The sequence below is a fragment of the Aquarana catesbeiana genome, linkage group LG06, assembly GCF_042186555.1.
Source record: "Aquarana catesbeiana isolate 2022-GZ linkage group LG06, ASM4218655v1, whole genome shotgun sequence".
NCBI lineage: Eukaryota > Metazoa > Chordata > Amphibia > Anura > Ranidae > Aquarana > Aquarana catesbeiana.
This window is the reverse complement of record NC_133329.1, coordinates 92,158,422-92,184,845: the sequence shown is the minus strand read 5'-3', so window position 1 is coordinate 92,184,845 and position 26,424 is coordinate 92,158,422. Positions and strand designations below refer to the sequence as shown.

Genomic DNA, 26,424 nt, shown 5'->3' with positions numbered 1-26,424 from the left:
AAAAAAAAAAAAAAATTAACATTTGGAAACATTTTTTAACTCACCTCTAAATGACTGTTGCTAGGGGGGGTCCCTCATAGTCTCCCTCCTTCAGTGCCTGGGCTGGTGACATCACTTCTCCTCGGCGCAGGAAGGGCTCAGCTCTTTCCCCTCCCTCTAGTCAATCATCTGGGACACATTATAGGTCCCAGACGACTGAGCGGCCAATCACGGCGCGCTGCGCTGTGGGTGCTTGGCTGTGAAGCCACAGCCGGGTGCCCACAGTTGCAATGCCGGCGCCGCCGAACGGAGGGGGAGACGAGCGGGGCTTCTATCCCCCGCATTGCTGGACCCTGGGACAGGTAAGTGTCCGATTATTAAAAGTCAGCAGCTGCAGTATTTGTAGCTGAGACTTTGAGTTTTTTTTTTTTTTTTTAAATGGGAACTCCTCCTTTAAGCCTAAGGCATAATCTCCATACTCGAGCTCCGAGTGATGACTAACAGTGTTCTCAGAGCAGACCCGAGAACTGAGCAATAAGCAGTCTCTGATTGCTCAGTTCTCTGTGTAGAGGTGGCGGGTGGACAGATGCAGCATCAGATCAATGTTGCATCTACATAGGTGATTAAAAAAATTATTTGATTTTTTTTTTTTTTTCTCTGAATCCCTCACTGCTTTTTTTTTTTTTTTTTTTTTTTTTTTTTTTCTCTGAATCCCTCACTGCTTTATTTATTTATTTTTTTAATGTTAGAATTCCTCTCACATTTCCTCTTTCATTCCCTGCAATGTAAAATAAAGTCCATCACGCAGAGAGGGATTTCCTCTCAAAAGCTAGGACAGGTGCTGTGGGAACTCAAGTTAAAATGTATGTAAATTTTGGGGCAATGCAGATAGTTCTTATGCAGTTGGAGAGCTCTTTCCACTGGTGTATCAAATTATTTAAATTGCAAAAATTTACTAAAAGGAAATTAGATTTTTTTTTTGGGGGGGGGGTGGGGGCACCTCTTTAAACAACTATGTGCCTATAAAACAGCCATTCACAGCCAGGTTTCTGTGGGGGTCATAGGGTTCCTCCCAGAGGTTGCTAGGGATCACTTGAGCTTTTGCTCATGGACTTCTGATCTGATGGTCCCTGCAAAATTCCACCTCCGTCTGTAAGGGTGGCATTCTGATCACTACTGTAAGGCCTCATGTATATCGGTATAGAACTCTACAAAGGATCCTGCTGGCTTCAAGATCCCACAAAAAAAGTGTTTCGTAGTGCATCTCTACTCTTACGGTCATATGCATGTTTGTCCATATGGTCCGAAATGTGTGTAGGCTTTTGTTTACCTCTCCCCTGGCCCTGAATGGCTGAAATGTATTATTTCGCTTTTGAAGTGGAAGCCCAGGTACAGAATGACTGACTGAATGCTGCAGGTCTGCCACAGCTGCCTAATAAATGACTCATTCAGGGCCAGGGGGAGATGTAAACATCAAAGTGTGTAGGCAGCGGCGCAGGTGACTAAAGGACGAGGTCATTCTGCACCGCTGCCTACACATTCTTTGTTTTACGTCTTTGCCATAGCCCCGATATCACAAGGCAGTGGAAATGGCCATAGGTCATATCCACTCATGTGATATATGTAGCAGAGAAAATTGTTCTGTTTTGATCCAAAGACGTGTTCATGCCGTCTACATTATGTAGTCTGTGTATTGGTACTGACGGTTTTTATGTTCTGTTCCTGCAGGTGAACACACAGCTGTACAGCATGAAAGAGAAGCAGCAGTTGGCGGAATTAATTAATACAATGCTGGCCTATAACCTGACCTACCACCAGGAGCGCACCATGGACGGACAATATGTTTACAAGCTGGACCCGTGAGTATGATGTCATTCTTGCACAGATGCCTACTGTTGTCCACCCTGCTACTTTTACAGCCTACACTCCTTTTATAAGATTGGACTGACAACTTGTTTTACCCTAAAATTAGATTTTTAAACCCTCTACAGCAGACTTTAGTTGGTAAGGATTGTGCATCCCCCAAAAACTTGCTAAGATTTTCACTCATCAGCTCTTTTTTCCAGAGGACTCCTGCAGCTGATTGGTGCAATTATTACATTTCTGTTTAGGTATATACTTTGATTATCGCTTCATTGTATTGTTTGCACTACATAATTACAGGAGTGAATTTCCCTTCCTAGGGGTAGATTTCCTCTCACTTCCTGTTGTCTCCCTCCGTTTGTAAGTAGGAGTCGTTTGTAAGTCGGATGTTTGTAACTAGGGGACCCCCTGTATTTTTTTTTAGATGGAGAACTGCCTGTTCAGCGGGGTATCGCTCTGCTGATCCCCGCTGAACAGGCGGGTGACCAGTCCATATTGATGGCGAACGTATCCCCATCCATCTGTTTTTAGCAGACCTGATCGGATGCCAGTGGGTGTCAGCGGATACACGACATCCGCTGCCCCATAGAGAACAATTGGTGGTCTGATCCGGTACGCCTGAAAAACAGACAGGCGGACCCGATCTGTCCACTGGTGTGAAAGGGGTCTTGTCTGTATCCTGGATGTGATTATCTGGGCATTTTGTGCTGTAGATCTTGCAGCAAATCTTTCACTTAATGGTTTGATGTGGGCATTGACATGTAGGTTGGATACAGATCTGACATATGGTGGAAGACATGATGGGGGATCTCTCCACTGATCCCCACTGAGCAAGCGGGTGACCGTCCGTGTTGATGGAGAACGTATCCTCAGCCATCTGTTTTTAGCAGACCAGATGCCACATGGTGGAAGACATGATTTTAGTACATAAATTATTGATTTATTTGATCAATACACTTATGTTTGGTACATTCTTTATATTGTCTGATTGTATTAAACATGCATTGTAAATCAAACCAATGCATCTGTCATAAGGAGCAATATTCAATGAGGCTGTTCAGATTTCTGCACAACACCATATATTAAAAAACGGACAGAAGCAGACACAGATCGATATAACCCTGGCCTTGCACAAGAACAAAATGGAAAATAAATAATTGAAATACACTCACCTTTGTGTTAATACGATCAAATTCTCATACAGTTGGATTTAAATGTGGACCTGTGCTTGTAAATGCAGCGCAGAGTCCTTACACGGCTTCTCATTTTCAGTGGCGAGGTAGTCAAAAGAATACAAGTATAATCTGCTGTGGGGACCAGTCGCTTTACCCTGCTTAGTACAGCACGGGTTTACTTCAAAGAGACCCTGACATCACACTGTTCCATTTAAACAAAAATGTTCCTTTTAAAAATCATATATGCATTTATTGTATTATAAGCATGTTTTTTACCTTTTGAAAGCCTCCCTTGTGTAGACACCCAAAAGCCCTGAGACTGCTTCTTAGCATCACCATCTTAGATGTAATGTCAGCAGCCCCAGTAGATTCAGTGCTGTAACACTTTATAGTATTCCACTAAATCAGGAGTCTCCAAACTGCAGCCCTGGGGGCCAAATGCGGCCCTTTTCCTGCCTTTTTCCGGCTCTTTGGGCACTATTCATCCCACTGATATGAGACACTATTCTGCCCTCTGACACCAGAAATGGAGCATAAATCCTGCCACTGACATCAACAATGGGGTACTCTTCCTCCCCCTAATGCCAAAGATGGGGCACTGTTTACTCCCACTAATGCCAGAAACATTTTCTATTCCCGCTGGCCACAGTCCGGCCCCCCTGACTTCTGAAGGACAGTAAATTGGTCCTTTGGAGACCTCTTCACTAAATGATTGAAAGGGGGGCAGAGGAGCTGGGCCAGCACAGAGACCAATTAGACATTCCCAGAAGAGCAGAGGGCTATGACATGCAAGGAGAGAAGAAGCTGTGCTAGGAAATTGACCCTTTTTAGAGTAGATGCATTTTCTAGTAAGTTCAAAGGCACAATTCAAGTCAATAAAACAAATTGATCGGGAAAGGGAAGCATTTTAAATACTTGCGTTTTCTGTACTTTTACCTGCATTTTTAAAATTTTTCCTGATTTTAAAGAGGGGCCCCTAGGTGATCATACAATAGCCTGATTCAAGCATCTCTTACAACAGGTGGAATACCTACGGGTGTTTACCATTCGCATTTGGACAGCAATCATTCCTTTTCCTCTAGATTTGGAACCGGAATTGTTGTGATGCATACTACTTCTTTATGTGTCGGCCCAGTTGGCGGTGTACTGGTAATATTGCGGCGGCACTGTGCCACATCTGCCGTTTCCGTGGCCTCATACAGAAGAGCCCAGTCACACGTTGTACCTTTCAGGACTGGCAGAGAAATGGAAGCAGTGTTATTAATGTGTTGCTGGTTACATAATCTCAGGGGTGACTTCTCCTGGAGACCAGATCATGTTATCGGCCCGCTTCTGCTATAATATGAACTGCTCGTTTGTGGGAAGCAGATGGCAGCCCGCTCTATAGACGCTCTCCCCTGCCATTTAATCGCAAGCCTCTTTGCCATCTCTCGCTTCAATACAGCTACTGTCGCTGATTGGAAATTACAAACCCAAGTTCACCTTTAGAACACTTTCCACCTGTCATATATATTTGCTGTACATTATTTATTTTCTCGTTTCTGTTTAATTAAATCTCAGCCAAGGTCAAATATTGACTTAGCTTTGATGATCCCAGCTGCTGCCCCTGTTTCAATATCCTTGTTGAGGCACCTAAGTACCTGTAAGAGGGCGTTCGTGATCACCAGCAGAGCAGTAATTCAGTTCATCTGCCTTGGTGGCCATACATTGTTTGTTTGATTTTTCTATCCGATCAATGTGTGATCCAATCAAAATGATGGAACCTGCAAACAATCGGCCATAGCTTCCCTTACAATCAGTTTAATACATAGGTGTATTGCTTTGTGTCTTTTAAAACTGCCTGCAGTGCAGTTCTTAGTTTGTCTTCCAAGTTCCTTAATAAATGTATGTGATTCTTCACATTGCTGTGTCCTTATAGCTCCATCTGCTTTTTCAGATGTTACTGGTTCCCATGGGTGAAGTGTACACCCACTGAATCCCTGTGTGTAGGATCCAATCATCTGCTAAAATCAACCTAATATTTCTTTCTTTCTTAAAAATCATGCCCCACCTACTGGATAATTGAATATGAATGCTAGAAATTAAAGTATAATTAGTTTATGTGAACCCTTATGCCTGTGCACACAATGAGATTATCCTCCTTTTTTTTTTTTTCTATGCTAGTCTCACATCCAAAAAGAAGAATATGCTAAAGTGACAAATTCTCGTATGACAGAGTAAAAATTCAAACATTATCTAATGTGTATTTGTATTGTATTTTCAAATGACAACTGTACTGATGTAAATGAAAATCGTACAATCTGGTATCATGAGAAAAGTGTTCGCTCTTGTCCCATTGGATGAACTGTTGTGTTCGCGTTTTCCAAAGCTGTGTACTAACGATCAGAGCTTGTCATGCGCTTTATACATTCGTGTCTACAGTCAATTACCTTGCAAAAACATTTGTGTGTGAGAATGTGTGTGTATATATATGTATGTTTGTGTGTGTGTGTGTATATATATATATATATATATATATATATATATATATATTATATTCACAAAAGTGAGTACACACCCTCACATTTTTGTAAATTTTTTATTCTATCTTTTCATGTGACAACACTGAAGAAATGACACTTTACTACAATGTAAAGTAGTGAGTGTACAGCTTGTATAACAGTGTAAATTTGTTGTCCCCTCAAAATATTTCAACACACAGCCATTAATGTCTAAACTGCTGGCAACAAAAGTGAGTACACCCTTAAGTGAAAATGTCCAAATTGGGCCCAATTAGCCATTTTCCCTCCCCGGTGTCATGTGACTCATTAGTGTTACAAGTTCTCAGGTGTGAATGGGGAACAGGTGTGTTTGTGTTTATAGCTCTCATTTTCTCATACTGGTCACTGGAAGTTGGCACCTCATGGCAAAGAACTCTGAGGATCTGAAAAAAAAAGAATTGTTGCTCTACATAAGGCTATAAGAAGATTGCCAAGACCCTGAAACTGAGCTGCAGCACGGTGGCCAAGATCATACAGCGGTTTAACAGGACAGGTTCCACTCAGAACAGGCCTCGCCATGGTCAATCAAAGAAGTTGAGTGCACGTGCTCAGCGTCATATCCAGAGGTTGTCTTTGGAAAATAGACCTATGAGTACTGCCAGCATTGCCGCAGAGGTTGAAGGGGTGGGGGGTCAGCCAGACCATACGCTGCATCAAATTTCCAGAGCAAAGCCACTTCTAAAGATGCCCGCAAACAGTTTGCTGAAGAAAAGCAGACTAAGGACATGGATTACTGGATCAATGAGACCAAGACCAAGATAAACTTACTTGGTTCTGATGAGACCAAGGTAAACTTACTTGGTTCAGATGGTGTCGAGCGTGTGGCACTGGGAAGCTACGGTTCATTGAAGGAACCATGAATGCCAACATGTACTGTGACATACTGAAGCATGTACAGAGCATGATCCCCCTTCCTTCGGAGACTGGGCCGCAGGGCAGTATTTCAACATAACGACCCCAAACACACTTCCAAGATGACCACTGCCTTGCTGAGGGTAAAGGGGTAAAGGTGATGGACTGGCCAAGCACGTCTTCAGACATAAACCCTATTGAGCATCTGTGGGGCATCCTCAAACGGAAGGTGGAGGATCGCAAGGTCTCGAACATCCACCAGCTCTGTGATGTCATCATGGAGTAGTGGAAGAGGACTCCAGTGGCAACCTGTGAAGCTCTGGTGAACTCCATGCCCAAGAGGGTTAGGGCAGTGCTGGAAAATAATGGTGGCCACACAAAATATTGACACTTTGGGCCCAATTTGGACGTTTTCACTAAGGGGTGTACTCACTTTTGTTGCCAACGGTTTAGACATTAATGGCTGTGTGTTGAATTATTTTGAGGAGATAGCAAATTTACACTGTTATACAAGCTGTACACTCACTACTTTTACATTGTAGCGAAGTATAATTTCTTAAGTGTTGTCACATAAGATATCCTAAAATATTTACAAAAATATGAGGGGTATACTCACTCCTGTGAGATACTGTGTGTGTGTGTGTATGTATGTATATATATATATATGTGTATATATATATGTGTGTGTGTGTGTGTGTGTGTGTGTATATATGTGTGTGTATATATATATATATATATATATATATATATATATATATATATATATACACATACATACCTTTCTATTTTTAATGGCTGTGCAGAGGGGCATGTCGGCACAAGTCTGACCAAAGGAGGATAGTTGGGCTGTTCCATCACAGCCAGAAAACCAACTGTGCTGAGATAGATGTGCTCTCTTACCAAGAGTGGTCAGTTTGAAATGGGAAAGGAGGGGGACTTGCAGGATCTCTGGATAAATTTCACACAAAGGAAGCAATACAAGGAGAACAGGATACTTTTTAACACACACATATCAGGAATATGAAGTTTTAGAGTAACATATTTAAGCATCTCTCTAAATTAAACATATTGGTATATGTGATGTACTACGTTAGTGCAATTGGATTGGTTGCTGTGGGCAACCAATCATGAATTGATACACGAATATAGGAGAAAATATGACTGCAACAAAGCACATATTGAACTCAAGGTGAGGCAGTTGCCTTTGTTTAAATCTTTGTGCTTAACTCACTTTTTTTTTTTTTTTTTTTTGAGGAGGAAATGCATCTTTGACATTAAGACTCTCTATTATATATTGGTTCTTGGGTATAGAAGTGAGAGGAATTGTGTTCCCTGCCTATAGCAACTGATTGTCTTCTTATTTTTCATTTTCTAAAAGCTATAGATTATAGCAGGCTGGATATTGTTATAGGCGATACAGATATCTCTTCTATTACATGCTGTGGATATGAGACAGCATGCTATAGGGCACCATGTCTTTTTGTTTAGTTCTGATGAATGTTTTTGTACTTTGCAGTAATGTGGAGGATGTGTGCAGGTTCCCCGACCTCCCAGCTCGCAAGCAGCTCACCTACCAGGCCAAGCAACTTATCTCAAGAGAGATTGAGCTGGAGAAGATGAGGAGGTCAGAGGCCTTCCAGCAGGCACGCAACGCAGGAAGGGTAAGTGTTGAGGAACAACCATGGCGATATGTTTTCACGAGCAGGTACTTTTGTGCCCAGCCCCCACCAAAGACAAGTTATCCACATCCCATGTATTATGGGAGAAATAAATGGGCTGCTATTGCTGATCTTCTGAAAAGCCAGTCAACTGGCTACACTAAAAGCTTCCATGCTTTGAGTCACTGAACTACTATGCACTTCTCCATACCTGCATACGCATGGTCAGGGACTGGTAGTGTGGAAGCAAGAGGATTAGCAAGAGAGAGAGAGACAGCTAGCATGCTTGAAGGGAAAGGTTGAGTAACAGCCTACATATTTTTCTCACGAATGTGTGAACTAGGCGAACTGACCCTTCCATTGGTCTTATACTTTTGGGGACTGAACTACACCGTATTACCGTACTACACCTAGAGGTTCAACCATGCTGCTAAGACACAGATGCCTATTTCATGGCAAATAAACTAAAAATCCAACAGAGAGCAGGGTAATTTCTAATGTCTGTGTTAAGTAGTTACTGAAGTATCAAGATCCCACCTTTTTTTGGAGTCCCCTAGAGCTATAGGAAATTATTTAAAGGACAATGCTTGTTGGGTTTGTTCCCCGATTCTGATATGGGTAAAAAAAGCTCTTAAATTTGTACACGAGACAACGTTCAGTGCCAGGGAGGGGGTACAGGCTGTGCCCACCACTCTTGCTGCCTGGATAACTGAGGTCAACAACACACTACCTTTTAGGAAGGTGATCTATACCAATAGAGGCTGTCTGGGTAAATGCAATAAAATATGGGACAGATGGCTGCAGTCTACATCTACATGCACCACATGGGGTTAAGACTCCTTAGCAAATGCATATGGTTTACACAGTTTGCCAGAGTTGGTTATCTTTACCTAAAAAGAGGCTACGTAAAGGGCTAGGTCGTGCTTGCACTTATGTTTTTTCAGGGCTGGCCCCGTGTTTAGGGGTTTGTATATGAAGTTTTGTTGCGTTGGTCCTCTGCACTTCTTTTGGAGATATAATGTATGCTGTGTTGCTCAATATATGTCTTAAACCGCTTATGTAACTGCTAAGTACAACTTATGTTGTACTAGTTTTGGGGTTTCTACCCAAATGTTTCTTCCTGATACCTATAGTCTATGTATCCTGTGCGAAACTCCAATAAACCTTGTTTGAAATAATAAAAAAAAAATTAAAAATCGCACCTGTACTGCTGAACAGAAGCACATCGGAGTCCCACGCCAAAACTGTGGTCGCATATATGATAATGGAGCCTTAGGGAGGTCGATCTACAGTGAAGGCACAATAACAGGTTGCCTAGTTGTGGTCCTAGGCTGCTGCCTCTCCAATCGCAGTGAAGGAGTGGTTCAACAGATATCTGTTTTTGGATATAAAGTTAGGCGCGCCTGGTATGAATGGTCAGCTTAATATTTAATATAAAATGTTTAGTACAGTCAACATGTTTCTGGTGAATGGCCTCCCCCTTCTTCAGGGCTTAACCATGTGGTTTGAAATTAAAGGTGAATCAAAATGCCTAAAAGGGCTGAAGCGGCCCGAGTATCCACACGTGTTTTCAATTCTGTCTCCTTTATTCTTTAATTACTGACACATTACAGGGTGGTAATTTTGCCACATTTGTGGCGTTTTGTAGCATGGTAAGCTGGAAATACTTTATTTGTATTGTGTTGTCACATCACATGTTTTATTCTCAGATGTGCTGTTGTCCTTTTTTTTTTTTGCTAACATTTTATGGTCATTCACAATATTGGCGGGAGGGGGGGTTTGAAGCATTAGTGACGTTGGTAGCTTTAAATATATATCCTCGTGAGATGTCAAGTGCAGAGGGAGAATTACATCTATTACCTGTAGTCACCGTAGAGTATTAACGATTGTCAGGAGTCACCCGATGCATGCCAGGGGCTCCCTGCAGAACCACAGTTAAGTAACATGTTGATCCCAGAAGCCTCTCTGTTTACACAGTATCTCAGAGACCAGGCTGGAAAGACGCAAACAGCTATTAACAGCCAATCTCGCTGGAATGTCTTTATCTTTGTACAGAAAACGTCAACTGAAGGAGATGATGCAATATGAGGATAGATTAAAAAGAATCCATACATATACATATGTCCTGTTTTATCAGAGTAATGGGATTGGTCAATTTTTATTACCTTTTTATCTGCTAAATAATGGCAAGTTGTAGGAATGGCTGTTGTCAGAAGGTAGGTCAACAAAGAGCTTAAAAGTAAACCAGTCCTTACATCACACTTGCAAAACTTTTTAGCAGTAATAACAATTCCCAGGAGATATTTATATATTCAGTGCACTTAGGGAGTCATTTATAAGTCTCTGCTTGAACCTGTGATACTGAGCTCTAATGTATTCCCCTGCATTTCTAATGTGTGCTGAAGTTGCTTCAAGCTCCAAGAGACCAAAGTTGCTCATAGCTGTGAGGTGCATATGGGGGTGGTCCGGAACTTGATTCTTTTAATCAATACAATTGCAGAATTGAGCACCCAGCGAACCGAGACTACTTGGATATTCTGGAAGAAAGCCATGTGAAGGTACTGCATGTAGAAGCACCCATAGGCCATTTTTAGGCATGCCTGCAATTTGTAAAGTTTTATACAAGAACAGGTTTGTCAGTCGTTTTGGCTCCTGTTTAAACGGTCATATTTGTGGACACCGAACCTTCGTGCCTGTTGGACAACCCATTCTAATGCCAAGGAAATTAGTCTTGGGGGGTAGTGGGCCTGTTAAAATTTGAGACCGTATAGGCCAGGTGAAGCCATGTACTGATGGTGGATGAGAAGCGGTGGCTTGCAATTTGCTTTTTAATCCCAAATGTGTTCTGTAGGGGTGGGGTCAGAGCTTTGTGTATAACAAATGTGTCAAGCCCTGTGATTAGGGAGCTGTCTGTGCAGGGGGGCACAGTCATACTGAAATAGAAAGGAGCCTTGGTTGAAATGGCACTAGTGTCTAAAATTTGGAGGGATGACCATATAATGTACCATAGGGTCTGTTTTATATGAACTTTTGTTCATATTTCCACCATGCTTCGAGCCAGGAAGTCCATCTCTCGCTTCATTTACTACCATATCTGGAAGGCCTATTTCTCCTGGTGCAAATCTCAGGTTTTTCATCCTTGCAGGTTTTCTGTAGCTCATATTTTGGCCTTCTTCCAACATGGCATGGACTGACATCTGGCCCTTCAGCACCATAAAAGACCAAGTTTCTGCTTTGTGTGTTCTATTTCCATGCCCCCTGCCCTCCTATTCTTTGGTTTGTTCTTTCCTTCAAGGGGTTACTCTGGTTGCCCCTCCTTTTAGACCCCAGATTGATGCCTTGGGACCTCAGTTGGGTTCTTTCTACCCTACAGATGCTTCCTTTTGGATCTATTAGAGAAGTTCCATTATTGACTCTTTCAGGCCTTTTTGGTAGCCATCACCTCGGCTCACAGGGTGTCAAGGCTTGCTGTTTTTAGTTCTACATGGGATAAAGGTGGTTCTCCGTTCTCAGTTATCCTTTTTGCCGAAGGTTGTAGCGACTTTTCATTTGCGTACATTGTTTTGCCTTCCAGTCTGCCCAGTTTTTGCTGGTTATTTCTCTCTACTACTAACTGAATGTGTTGCAGATAGGGTGGTTTGGCAACCAGCAGGGGCCGCTCCTGGGTTGTGTGGTAATCTTTGGTTGTACCTAGCATCCTACTCCTGCAGGTGGTGCAAGACCCAATGGTCTCAATCTATTGACCCAGCTGTGTCCTTGAGAAAAAAGATTTTATGGTGAATACAAGAATCTAATTTTCCTCTGTTATCCTCCTTACACATAACATTAGCTAAGAGATACTACGTCATAGTCGAAATCTTAAGTTGTAAATCTAAATTGTGTTCACAGCAGGTTGGATATAAATCAATGATTTTTTTTTTTTCTTTAACCACTTCAGCCCTGGAAGATTTGGCTGCTGAATGACTGGGACATTTTTTGCGATTCGGCACTGCATCGCTTTAACTGACAATTCTGCGGTCGTGCAACGTTGCACCCTAACAAAATTGTCCCACAACTAGAGCTTTCTTTTGGTGGTATTTGATCGCCTCTGCGGTATTTATTTTTTGCGCTATAAACAAAAAAAGAGCGACAATTTCGGAAAAAAACACTGTTTTGTACTTTTGCTATAATATCCCCTTTTTTTTTTTTTTTTTTTTTTTTTAAGAAGCAAATTTTTTCTCAGTTTAGGCCTTAGTGTGTTCTTCTACATATTTTTGGTAAAAAAAATCGCAATAAGCGTATATTAATTGGTTTTCACTAGTGCTAAAGAGAACTTTTTTCATTATTTATTAATTTATTCATTTAGACAAGCGGGATACTTTATATTGAGCACTAAGCACTTTTTATGTTGATTAAGACACTATGTATGGTGTAACAAGCACTAATAAGCACTAATTTATGGTGTAACAAGCACTTGTTTTTTCACACCTTGGTTATTTATTCAACATTCATATTATTTGTATTTAATATTAATGCACTAGTAAGCACAGAGTTGGTTAATATTATGGCAGACACACTGGACAATTTTGACACATTTTTGGGACTATTGGAATTTCTACAGCGATCAGTGCTATAAAAATGCATTGATTACTGTAAAAATGTCACTGGCAGTGAAGGGGTTAACACTAGGGGACGATCAAGGGTTTAACGGTGTTCCCTGGGAGTTGATTCTAACTGTAGAGGGAGGGGACTGACTTGAGGAAGTGACGGATCGTGGTTCCTAGATAATAGGAACACATGGTCTGTCACTCATCTCAGAACAGAACATGGTTTTGTGTGTTTACACACACACTTCCGTGTTCTGTCCCTCATGCTCGCGATCGCTCGTGGCCGACGGTCATCACGACCGTCGGCCACGAGCATCGGTACCCCCGCTGTGCAGCAGGCACGTGAGCCCGTCTGCTATCCCGATCCCGCGAGCCGACGTACAGCTATGACGTTTCGCAGGATCGTGCCGACCTGCCGCAGTATAATGATTTCACAGTAACCATGAGATAAAACAAAGTTCAGGAATGTTTATTTATCCCATTGTTTTGCAAATCTATGTACACTGCAAACTGTATGATTGAATCGGTTCTGATATCACTGTTTTACTAACCTGAGAGCTTATTATTCTAAATAGGAAACCTTCATTTTGTTTGCAAATATTTAAAGATTCTAACTACCAGCAAGAATAAGTCCTTACATTTAAAGAGAAACTGTCATTTCAGATGATCCATCATGGCAGCGCCTTTTAGCAGGCATCCATTCACCTGCTGCCGCCACGTCCCTCACCTTTGTTGTGTCACTGCCGCATCACCAGCCATCCCATTAAAGTGAATGGGACTGTCGGTGAATCAACAGCGGGTCAGAGGAGGAGCCGCTGCGGGACAGTTGCTCTTTAAAAATTATGATTTCAATCGAGTTGATTTAATTTTTTGGGGTTTATGATATGGTAAACTCTGTTTTGTTGGACACCACCAGCCAGTCTCAAGAGGAGTCAGAGCAGCTCTTCCCTGCGAATAAATTATGAATAAATTCCCTTTATCGTACAATTAAATGATCAGTCCATGCAAAAGTGATTTTCCAGATATGGATAGGGCCTGGTAGGCTGAGGCAGTCCCTAAGTTCTTGTATATTTTCGATACTTCAGCATCAAGGTCTCGCTGTTATAATTCCTGGCTCTGTTCCTGTCCACCTAGGGGTTCTGGGTGTCCCTGCCTCACCTTTTTGTGTGATTCAGCATATATATATATATATATATATATATATATATATATATATATATATATATATATATATATATATATATATTTATAATTTTTTTTTTTTTTTTAGGAAGAGTGGGTGCCTTTCAAAATGGGCACCATCGGTGTGTTGGGTGCCCAAGAAGTATAACAAAATGTAAGGGGTTTAACAGCATCTACCAAACACTTCCACCTGACCGAATTCAATCAAACAGTTCACTTCTGTTGAGCGGGGGCTGCCACACCCTGATTGAAATTTGCCCGGTATCTGCTGAACCAGCCAAATTTTGATCAGTGTATGGCCAGCTCAAGACTCTATCGTGCTTCACACTGGTTTACTGGGGTATTTGGTTTTTCTCAGCCTACCTCGTCATAACCTCATTGTTCCATCTGGCCTTAGGGAGGGAAATTGGAACATCATGCATCATATTGTCCTCCTTGACAATCTATCTATAAAATAGTTACTTTATTCTTGGCCTAATTAATTTCCCGGGCATTAAAATCTCAAGGGGATGCAAGCAACTTCTTACTACCATATCCCTTGTGGCACGGAAGACTATTTTACATAAGTGGATCTATCCAGAACCTCCTACTATTTCCTTTTTTATAGCTAAATTATCTTGTGTTTTTCACAGGGAATAGGTGATGGCCTCCCTGCATAAGGAATTACGGGTTCAAAATGTCTTCAACATTTGGGAATCTTTCAATTAAACCTTGCCCACAGAAACTCAACAATCTCTAATGCAATCCTTTCAACATACTCAATGGTATCTATTCAGACTCCTAGCCAGTAATCCTCCAGTCGACATTCCATGCCTCTTAAATTGAATTAAATTTAATCTAGAAATTGATGCCTCCCCCTCATTCCTTTGCTTGCTACTTACTAGTACAGCCACCATCCATTAAGAGATATTTGAATGTCTAAAGACATGCTGGTAGGTTAATTGGATCCTGTCTAAATTGTCCCTAGTATGTATGAATTTGTGTTAGGGACCTTAGGTTGTAAGCTCCTTGAGGGCAGGGACTGATGTGAATGTACAATGTATATGTAAAGCGCTGCATAAATTGACAGCGATATATAAGTACCTGAAATAAATAAAATAATGTACACCACTAGACCCAACTAGGTCTCTCTCAACTTATATCAATACTGTATATTGTCTTTCTTGATTTAACTTGTTGGTCAAATGTCGCAGCCATTGTTCTTGTTAATTGCCTTCTCACAATAAAATTTATTTAAAAAATAAAGAAATTACATTATTCATCTCTAAATGACTGGCAAACTGCAGCTCTTTGCATCTCTCAGGATGTTTTTAGTTTGTACAAGGAAACCCATATAGACAAACGCAGCATACAAAATCTATGATGATGCCCACGAGCTTCAGGGTCGTGGTGCTCACCACCTGAGTGTGCATATCTGAAAAAGTTAGGATTGTTGTGTCATTGGTAAATCTTAATATCTCTTTGCCAGGAAGCTGCCAGCAAAAATGAAGAAAAGGACGGTGAAAAGACTGCAGCCAAACCTGCGGCCAAACCAGGACCATTGAACCATGAGAAACGTCTTGAAAATATCATGAAGAAGACACCATTTGAGGAGAAGGTAGAGCTGTCTTGTGGATGTCTTAACTAATTCAAGATATTTTTTACTAACTCTGGTGTGCTACCTTAAATTACATTGCCGATCAGCCATTCCTGTATATGTAATGAGGTCAAAAAAGCCAATTCAGTTTTTATTGGACTTCTGCTACAGCTGGATTATATCACGTGTAGCATTGCTTGAGGGTGGGACTGCATCCTCTCACATGATACTCTGCTAGGCTGGCTGCCTTCAAGGGCCCCTTCAAACTGATTAGTTTTTCTTCTATTTTTACCTTACCAAAAGCTGAAGAAAAATAAATGCGCATTAAATCCAATGGCACTCTTCACACCAGTCAGTTGCATTTTTAAAAGTCCTGCATCCTGCCCTTTTGGCACATGTGTGGCAAAAACGCACCTCCCCATTAAAATGATTGGAAAATGCATAAAAAATGTTCGCTGCTTGCAGAATGTGTTTGTTTTTTTACCTTAAAGTGTTACTAAACCTAAAGACGTTTTTTACCTTAATGCATTGTTTGTATTAAGGTAAACCATTTCAGTTTGTGTGAAGGGGAAGAGAGGGGAGAAGAGATCAGCGCTGTGCACAGCTGCATCTATTCTCCCCTCTTTTCCTATTTACACAGCATTTGAGCAGGAGCCATTGGCTCTTGCTGCTGTCTGTCAGATGCAGTGGAGAAGAGGGGGGGTCGGCCTAACTCCTGCTTTGTAAGTCTATGGAGCTCAGCTCCATAGACACACAGGTCGGAAGCGCGCAGACTACACTCTCCCCATAGCCAGCGGCCGGCTATGGTAGTCCTAGAAAGAAGAGGAGCCGCCAAGATCGCCGCTGGGAACCCGAGAAGAGGAGTATCGGGGCCACTATCGGTGCAATTACCACCACAGGTAAGTATAACCAACATGTTTGTTGTTTTAATAAATATATATATGACTTTAATACTTTAATGCATAAAATGCATTAAGGTAAAAAAAAATTAAAAAAACTTCTGCCTTTTTATTACGATGTTGCAAGAAAAAAAAAGGGGGAAGTGATTTGCAGGATTTAACTTTACTTGCCAATCTTGTATCAGTTGCGATAAGTTCTGGTGATTCTTTAAGTAGCTTGATTGAGTTAAAAGTACCCACCTAACCTTAAGAAATGTTACTGATTTGGCTTTTCTTTTCTCGTTTTTGCAGCCTGAGAAGGATTTCTTTGGCCGGCAGATAGTGAAAACGGTGGTTTCCACAAGTACAGGCAAGTACAAGCCCCTTTTTTTTTTTTTTTTTTTTTTCCTGAATGGCACAGAGCAGGTTCAGGTATTGATACATCCCTTCCTGATGGATGACCATCTTGCCATTCCTGCTTGGTAAATCAATGTAGTTGATGGACATGGTCCCTGGGGGTAGCTGGAATTATCACTCACATGACAGAGAGATAACATTGTATAGACACTACAGCCATCTGTCCACGTCTGCTAGGGATATGGAACCCTGTGTGTCCGACGGATAACTGTTTTTCCACAGCAGCCAAACTTGAAACCTGATACGTGAATTCAACCTACAATGTGAAGGTAGATTTAAACCCAATACCAAAATCACATACAAAATGTAACATGTTGCTGTAATAAAAAATGCCTGGTGATCCTGCCATGAAGGTCCTTGTTCAGGGAACTTCTGTGATGGGGTAACAACTGGCTTCCAATTTTGCTCTGTTGTCACCCGATCACATTTGCCCATGCCGAAGGCTGCAAACAGCCATATCAACACATATTGCACCCTATTAGATTGTAAGCTCTTCTGAGCAGGGCCCTCTTAATCCTCTTGTATTGTATTGTATTATAACTGTATTGTCTCCCTTTTTATATTGTAAAGCACTGCGTAAACTGTTGGCGCTTTATGAATCCTGTATAATAATAATAATATTGCACAGGAATGGTCCACCGTTGTCACATCAGGAAGACAGTCTAGAGTACCGATGTGATGCAAATGCATGTAGACAGGAAGAGGATAAAAAACGGCAAGAGATTGCAAAAAAGGTGAACATGGTATTTTATAAGAGGGAAAAAAAAAATTTCAATTAACACGGTGCTTTAGCAAACAAGAGTTGCATTCACCCAGGATTAGCACCACTTTTAGGGTCCTTTCACACTGGGGAGGTTTGCAGGCGCTATTGTGCTAATAATAGCGCCTGCAAACCGACCCGAAAGTGCTGCCGCTGTCTCTCCAGTGTGAAAGCCCCGAGGGCTTTCACACTGGAGTGGTGCACTAGCAGGGCGGGAAAAAAAAGTCCTGCTAGCAGTATCTTTGGAGCGGTGAAGGAGCCGAGTATAATACCGCTCCTTCACCGTTCCTGCCCATTGAAATCAATGGGACACCGCAGCCATACCGCCGGCAAAGCGCCTCTGCAGAGGCCCTTTGTGGTGGTTTTTAACCCTTTCTCGGCCGCTAGCTGGGGGGGAAAAAACTGCCCCGCTAGCGGCCGAATACCGACGGTAAAGCGCCGCCTTACCCCCGCCCCAGTGTGAAAGGGCCCTTACTCAAGATTCACTATTTTTTCTATTAAAACCTTATGTGGAAAATGGGTGAATCTTGGGTCAAAATACTGCAATACTCCTCTTTGATCTAGAACTCCCCCTCCCCCGCAGTTCTCTGCCTCTGGATGTCCTCAGTCTTCCACATCGATTGAATGCCAGTGTTATTCAGCATTCTTCCTCTGAGCCCAGGTTGTCATGGATCTGCTCCCTGGTGAAGAAGCAGCATCATCATGCAGCTTAGTCTGCACTGAACAGCGCTGTCACATTTCAGCAGTTAAAGTCTAAAAATGCCTGTTCTGCTATAGCCCATGATTGTTCCAGGTCAATCCCCTACTAGGTAATGATGACAAGGCCACAATGCCAGAGCTTGCTTCTTTTAATAAAAAGTGATCTGCAGCTCCCCACTTTGTCCTTTGTATGTCCATTTCTAAGATGTGATCTTCGTTGTTCAAGCTTAAAACATTATAGCAGGTTCACTTTTAATAATACAGTAATATCACTTTTGGCATTTTGCTTCACAGAAATATACATATATTTTTTTTTTTTATCCTAGCTAGGCTGCCTAAATTAGAATTTAAAGCAGGAACAGCCACCCACAATCCCCGAGGCCAGGGAACAGCGAGGCCTCGGTATGATTACCTACTTCAGACTGCTATATTTGGATTGCATTGTGTGTGCATACTTTATTTTAGTAGACAGCGAAGGCAGATAAAGGCCCACGTATGGATTTCTAAGGAAAGGATGACGGCATACATAATTTGCTGCCGAAATGGGCCATAGTCTTCAGCTGCACACACTTCACTTTTTACAGCCCATCATTCTCTGCTCTGAAATATAAATGAGCTCTCCTTCGGTGGCCCCCATCTTCTTGCCTCATTATTATATTTATATATGTTTAATTTGCCAGTCAAATGAGCTGCTTCGTGTGTAGATCCTGGGCTGCTGTATTTGAAGCTCTGCACTTACTGTAAACTGTGCTTCACTTTACAATGCCCTGACCAGCTGCCAGTTGAAAGCCGCCTAGTGCCTGAAAGGGAATATAAAATAAAATTGTCCTGACTCTGTTTTTTCTTTAAGTAACCTAGGTGTGCAAAGTCTTGCCGTTTGTTTTCTTTAGAAAGCAGTGGAGTAGAAAAACCTGTCCTATGCCAGCATGATGCAGAAAGGGACCCGTGCTCTGCTCTATGTGGAAGCAGTGGTCTCTCTGCATGCTATGTGTTTATACAAAGTTCACAGTCCCTGCTGATTGGACAGCTCTAGCTTTGTTTCAGCAAGGGGGTGTGTCAGACCACTGCTTCCCCCACAGGGAGCAAAGGGTCACGTCTCTGCTGCCTACTAGCAGGGAGAAGGCTTATTTACTCAGGCTGTGGCTGCTATTAAAGAAAACCTTTTGTAATATCACTTATTTTTATTTTTTATAAAATCTGATTTATTGTGGAGGGCTTTTTTTTTTTCTTCCATTTTTTCTAGAGTAAAGTTTTATTAAGGGATAAGGTACGTTGACAGACGTTAAAAACCACTTAAATTACATAACCAGAATATGGCCAACGATGATCAGAAATGCCAGTTAACCACTTGCCGACCAGCCGCCGCAGTTGTACTGCGGCAACATAGCTCGGCTGCACGAATCGCCATTATGTTATGTCACTCCCTCTGGTGGCCACTAGGGGCGCGAGTGACCGCCTCGATGACCGCCGGGCTCCTGCGATCGCTCGTAACACAGAGAGAACCGGGATCTCTGTGTGTAAACACAGAGATTCCGGTTCTCTGTGGGGAGAAGTGACAGATCGTCTGTTCATACAGAGTATGAACAGCGATCTGTCGTCTCTCCTAGTCGGTTCCCTTCCCCCCTTCAGTTAGAACACACACTAGGGAACACAATTAACCCCTTCACTGCCCCCTAGTGTTAACCCCTACTCTGCCAGTGACATTTTTACAGTAATAAATGCATTTTTATAGCATTGATTGCTGTATTAATGCCAATGGTCACGATAAAAATCGCAGATCGCCGCCATTACAAGTAAAAAAAAAAAAATAAATAATAAAAATGCTATAAATCTATCCCCTATTTTGTAGATGCTATAACTTTTGCGCAAACCAATCAATATACTCTTATTACGATTTTTTTTTTTTTTTTACCAAAAATATGTAGAAGAATACATATCGGCCTAAACTGAGGAAAAAAAATAGTTTTTTATATTTTTGGGCGATATTTATTATAGAAAAAAGAAAAAAAATAATGCATATTTTTCAAAATTTTCACTCTTTTATTTGTTTATAGCGCAAAAAATAAAAACCACAGAGGTGATCAAATACCACCAAAAGAAAGCTCTATTTGTGGGGGAAAAAAGAACGTCAATTTTGTTTGGGTGCAAGATCGCACGACTGCGCAATTGTCAGTTAAAGTGACGCAGTGCCGAATCGCAAAAAAGTGCTCTGGTCAGGAAGGGGGTAAAATCTTCCGGGGCTGAAGCGGTTAAACAATGTTGTCAATAGGCAATAACTTCAGCCATGGAAGGTTTTACCCCCCTTAATGACCAGGCCATTTTTTTAGATACGTCACTGCATTACTTTAACTGACACTTGCGCTGTCATGCAACGCTGTACCCAGATAAAATTGATGTCCTTTTTTTCCCACAAATAGAGCTTTCTTTTGGTGGTATTTGATCAACCCTGCGGTTTTTATTTTTTGTGCTATAAACAAAGAGCGACAATTTAAAAAAAAAATAAAAATAATTTTTACTTCCTGCTTTAAAACATCTCCAATAACAAAATGTAAAAAATGTAATTTCTTAATCAATTTAGGCCAATATGTATTCAGCCACATGTTTTTGGTAAAAAATTGGATATTTTTAATGGAATTTTTGTTTATTTTAATAGTAATGGCAGCGATCAGCGATTTTTAGCGGGACTTCGACATTGCGGAGGACAAATCAGACACCTAACTGACACTTTTGACTTTTTTCTTTTTTTTTTTTTGGGGACCAGTGACACTAATACAGTGATCAGTGCTAAGAATATGCACTGTTACTGTACTAATGACACTGGCAGGGAAGGGGTTAACATCGGGGGCGATCAAAGGGTTAAGTGTGCTAGCTGGTGCTTGCTAACTGCATGGGGGTTGCTCTGACTGGATGAATACAGAGATCCATCTTCTTCCCTGTCAGAACGGCAATCTGCCTTGTTTACATAGGCAGAACGCTGTTCTGCCTCTCTGGGGAATGATCATGGGTGGCCTGCGGACATTTCTGATTGGCATCCCCTGGTGTCCAATCAGCACGCGATCGCACCTCCAGCGGCGTGCGCGCACCACCCAGTGTCTATTGCAAGAAATGACATACAGGTACGTGCAATGTGCAATTTTTTTGTGCAATAGAGCCGACCTTCTGCAGTAAATAGGTGGTTGGCAAGCGGTTAAAGTGGATGTAAACCCTCACATATACCCAATGAAGTGAACAGCCTCAGATGATACACAGAGATGAAACAAATCCTCCTACGTACGTTTTACTTGTATAACTGCTGTCTTCAGCTTTCTACACTCTTTAGAAAGTGCAGATCGTGTTACAAATCTTTCTTCCTGTTTCAGCCGTGGGTGTTGAGACTGGGCTTACACTGTGTAAGAACTGATTGGAGGAAAGGTACAACCCCTCCCCCCACTCTAGATAGGCAGAGTAACAAAGAAACTTGCAGAGCTGTGCTGTGAATACGCAAGCTCTATGCTTATCTGTCTCTAAGCTCCCTGCCCGACACACATTTCCAGCTGCTTTTTTGAGCTTGTCAGAAGTTATGCTAATAATAGAGGATTGCGGCAGCAGAAAGAGACGGCTCTTAGAGCTTTAGAGAGAGATAAGTAAACGCTACGCTTACATCCACTTTAACAAAACACTCATTGCCATTAGTCTAGACAAATTAGGATGAAAAGAGTAATCAAGGAGAAATAAACATAGCAGCAATACATTGCATAAGTGTTTACTGTCAAGGCCACCCATTCCAAAAATGAAAAGAAAACAGAAAAAAAGAGAAATTTGAGAGGAGGGGGAAAAAAAAATATTTTTACATAGAGTCTACAGAGATTAGAACACTTGTAAGGTTTTTCTATTGCTGTGTAAAAGGTCAGAGTGCCAATTCAGGCTTTCAAAACCCTTTATTATTCAAATGGTTTTCAACAAGCATGGCAAAGGATCTCCAACCTAGTTCGGGGGCCACATAAAGAGAGCCCAAAATACTTTACTGTTTAACTGAATACAATAAGCAGGGCAAAAGATTTTCCAACTCGTTTCGGTGGCCACTCAATCCCCCTTCACCCCTTCATCAGGCCTGGATGAAATGGCAGGACGTTAAATGGACTCAACAATACCCCTAAAAATCAGCAAGACAGTTCTGGTATTCATAGTAACATCATATGCCTGAAAATAAGTCTTCGTAAGGGTCTTGTTGACTCTATTTAACATTCTGCTGTTCCACTCAGTCCTAATGAAGGGCGATTTGTATGATCCTCCCAAACGCATTGGATATCTTTTGCCCTGCTTGTTATAACTAGATGAACAGTAAGACTACTTTCACACTGAGGCACTTTACAGTCGCTACAGCGCTAAAAATAACGCCTGCATACCGCCTGTAAAGAACCTCACCTGTCTCTCCAGTGTGAAAGCCCTGGGGGCTTTCACACTGGAGCGGTGCGCTTGCAGAACGGTCAAAGTCCTGCAAGCCCCATCTTTGTATACATCGCTCCTAAAGCGCCCCTGCCCATTGAAAACAATGGGGCTTTGCTGGCGTTTTTAACCCTTTTTCGGACGCTGGCTGGGGTTAAAACCGCCCCGCTAGTGGCCGAATATCGCCGCTTTACCGCCGGCGCCCGCCCACTCCAGTGTGAAAGTAGCCTAAAGTGTTTTGGACTTCTGAGGATTTTTCATTGGGCATTCTCTTTGACCTATCGCACTATTACTCGAATTTCTCAGCTCAGGTGAATGTCCTTTCCGGGGGATCCCTGTTTTTGTGATGGGCTGCCGAAATATAGGCTAATTGGGCTTAAGCAATTCCACATTTTGATATCCTGTGAAAATCCGCATCCAGGGCTTTATCTGTCTGTGTCTCCTTTAGGTGGATTCACCCCCTCTATTTGTCCAGGTGGCCGTTATCACTGAAAGTGAAAGAAAATCCCACATTTTTAGTGGTCACCAGAACAGGAATAGTGTGGAAATCTTCCAATTGGGGAACCAGTTCTGGTGACTACTAGGAATTTCCTCACTTCCTGTTTTGGTTATAGGACAGGAAGTGAAATCTCCCCAATGGGACACAGGTGACAAAAAATGCTTGACCCTACTCTATTCAAAATGGGGTAAATGCCTTTGATTCTATTTTAAAGCGAAGGTTCTTTTGAGCTTTAGCTGTAGTATCTTTTATAAAACCCTCTTAACAAGCACAGTAGAAGATAACTCATTTTAGAACGAAAACTTAGGCTGAACCATACAGAGGGGGTAAGTTGGGAGGCACCGTTTTCAGTCATTTGTGTGTGTGTGTGTGTGTGTGTGTGTACATATATTTAGATAGATAGATATCTATATATCTATCTCTATCTCACGGTCCTGGAGGCAGGGTTTTTTAAGCCCTGTTTTCCTCTTAACTGCTGTCACTTCTAATACAGAAGCCACGCTTTTTCATTTAGAAGTGATCATGCAATTCTCCGGGCAACATGGCTGCACTGAATCCTCCCTGCCTGAGTGTAGCTGAGCTCTTGTGATGTGAAGGGTGGGGGCGGGGCAATGACATCGTTGGTGCCAGGGGCGGGCGTCTATCCAGGCGTGTTGCTGCCGGTTTGACTGCTGCGATTGCTGGCACCCGCAGCATCTTCCCCCGCATCCACATCCCAATTCCAGCAACAAACAGATCAGTTCCAAATCGATGCCATGGTCTGCAGGAACAGATCCCCCATACCATTGTCTGCTATCATCAGAGAGCAGCTCTGACCAGTCCAGCTATCGTCCTCCTGCCCCTCGTCCCCATGTGAGCCCTCCACATCCCTGACTGGGATCTAGCCGGACATGTGGAATCTGCTCGAACCTTACTGACCCCCTCCTCTGTCCTGTCCCATCTATTGTCACTGCTATGAATGGGGAGACGGGGGGGACCACTATATTATACATGACATTGGAGGGGGGACCTATATTGTACACCCCAAATGTAAAGTATAGACCATTGGTTGGATTACTGTGGAAAGAGGTCCCAGGCAAGAACCTGCCTAATATGTCCGAGTGACAGATGAGGGGATTGGAGGGATTTCTGCTAGGAGAAGGGATTGGGGAGATTTGTGCTAGAACAGGCATCACCCCCCGGGGTGGCGGGGGTGACGCCAATCCTTTTGATGCCACTGACTCCATGTATTCTGCTCCTTTGTGAAGGCACACTGAGGGAGATTTACTAAAACTGGAGAGTGCAAAATCTGGTGTAGCTCTGTAGAGAAACCAATCGGCTTCCAGGTTATATTGTCAAAGCTTAACTGAACAGGCTGAAGTTAGAAGCTGATTGGCTACTATGCACAGTTGCACCACATTGAGTGCTCCAGTTTTAGTAAATCTCCCCCTATGAGTTAACTCCAAAGAGGTACATGACATCTCCTGAACTTATCTTTATTATTTATATCTGATAGGTTTATAGTACTCCTGGAAGACAGCGATCGCTGTAGTACCGGAAAGCCCGATGCTGATCCTTCAGGTTTCAGCATTTTTAACAGTAGAGTCGCTGCAGCTGCTATGCCCGCCCCTCCCCTACTCCTGCCCCATCACAGAAGCCTTTGTATTATGTGAACTCATTCACAAAATACAAAGACTTCTGTGAATGGGCAGCAGAGGGGCAGAGTGTGGACATAGCTGTCCTGTATTCCTCTCTCCCACAGCCTTGTGTCTCGGCAGAGCCATAAACTTGTCCGATATAAATAGAGGTAAGTTCAGTAGATGTCATGCACTTCCTTGGACTTAACTCGGTGTGCCTTCACTTTATTTAAAGTAACTGAATTCCTGGAACTCAGATTTATATTGGGCTATTGTACTTTGAGAATCTGCATTTTTTTTACAACAGAAGCAAAGGAGAAACTGGAAACCCTATACAAAGGTGAGGCTACAGCTCTGCCTCCTGGCTAGAAATGGGAATACAATAGATTCATAGGAAATATTTTCTATTTTTATTTACGCTACTGTGCATGCCCTTTAAGATATGTGCTATCCATTTTCTTGATCCCATAGAAAAGCACAATACTACAGCCTGACAAATGTACCCATCCCCTCCACATTTTTTTCTCAATAAATAACTTGATAAACACTGGACTTCTCAGAACCACCGAGGGCATATTGGGCCTGCTGTTTGTGTTTTGAAGGCTGCAGATTTTCTTGTTGCTATGGCTCTTGTTTAATCTGTTAAAGTATGTCCTACCACCTTGTACCATTCACATGATCTATTTATTTCCCCAGTGGGTGCAAACCAAGAGGAACCCATAGTGAAGAAGATTGGAAAGGCCGTGGGGAACAGCGATGTTTGGTTTCGATTTAATGAAGGCTTTTCAAATGCAGTGCGGAGGAATGTGTACATTAAAGACTTATTGTAATTTTTTTTTTACATTTTTTGTAAATAAGAAAAGTGTAATTTATAAGACTTTTTCCCAGGATGACAGACTTGGAGCATTTATCTGTTTGTGTTCTCAGTGGATATTTTTGTATCAATGTTGAGTGAAGATGAGATTTTCAGTCTGTTGGACTATACTACTTATCCAGAGGTGAAAGCTTTTATCTTCTCCCTACATTAAGCTGAGTTTTTCCTGTTTATAAGCAGATCAGTTGTTCTAGTTTTTGTATGAAGATAATAAATATTTTCTATGAGCTCTTTTCATATTCCTTCCTTATTCCTTCAGTGCAGGTTTGGAAATTAAAATGTAGTTACTACGAGCAGCACATACAGTGTTTATTTCAGACATTTTGATAAATGCCAGGATAAATACAGCGCTGTTGGACAAAACGGAAGGGCTCAACCAGCAGCTGACCTTCCAACTGGTGGTAATTTTTCTTAAACGTTTTTTGATCATACGTTGAATATTCACCTTGTATCCACAATTTCTAACAATCAAGTCCAGATTGATTTTACAAAGCTTTCCCCAGAAGGATAAACAGAGCAGGTTCCCATGTGGTTGATTCATCTTTGCTATCAAAGAGAACAGCAGGAAACAATCAAAACTTCACTTGACAATCACAATATAGCACAGGAGAAATACTGTATATACTCGAGTATAGGCCGACCCGAATATAAGCCGAGACACCTAATTTTACCACAAAAAACTGTGAAAACGTATTGACTTGAGTATAAGCCTAGGGTTGGAAAATGCAGCCGCTACTGGGTAAACAATGCCCATTTGCAGCCTCGCTGTGCCCATTTGCAGCCTCACTCTGCCCACCTGCAGCCGTACCTTTGATTACTAAAATAGTGGGTGTCTCCCGCTGTTA

At 42.0% G+C, this 26,424-nt stretch overlaps 1 protein-coding gene across 4 annotated transcripts in view; it reads left to right on the top strand.

Annotated features, from left to right (window-relative positions):
• The window catches only part of CHTF18 (chromosome transmission fidelity factor 18), a 122,120-nt gene extending 96,314 nt beyond the window's left edge, over nt 1-25,806 (top strand). For all 4 annotated transcript variants that reach the window (XM_073636435.1, XM_073636433.1, XM_073636434.1 and 1 more), the window contains exons 18-22: nt 1,708-1,838; nt 7,926-8,070; nt 15,304-15,432; nt 16,602-16,659; nt 25,402-25,806. In XM_073636435.1, the coding sequence (XP_073492536.1) occupies nt 1,708-1,838; nt 7,926-8,070; nt 15,304-15,432; nt 16,602-16,659; nt 25,402-25,535 (597 nt within the window). In that variant the 3' untranslated portion in view covers nt 25,536-25,806. The remainder of the gene's footprint in view (nt 1-1,707; nt 1,839-7,925; nt 8,071-15,303; nt 15,433-16,601; nt 16,660-25,401) is intronic.
• The last annotated feature ends 618 nt before the right edge of the window (nt 25,807-26,424 follow it).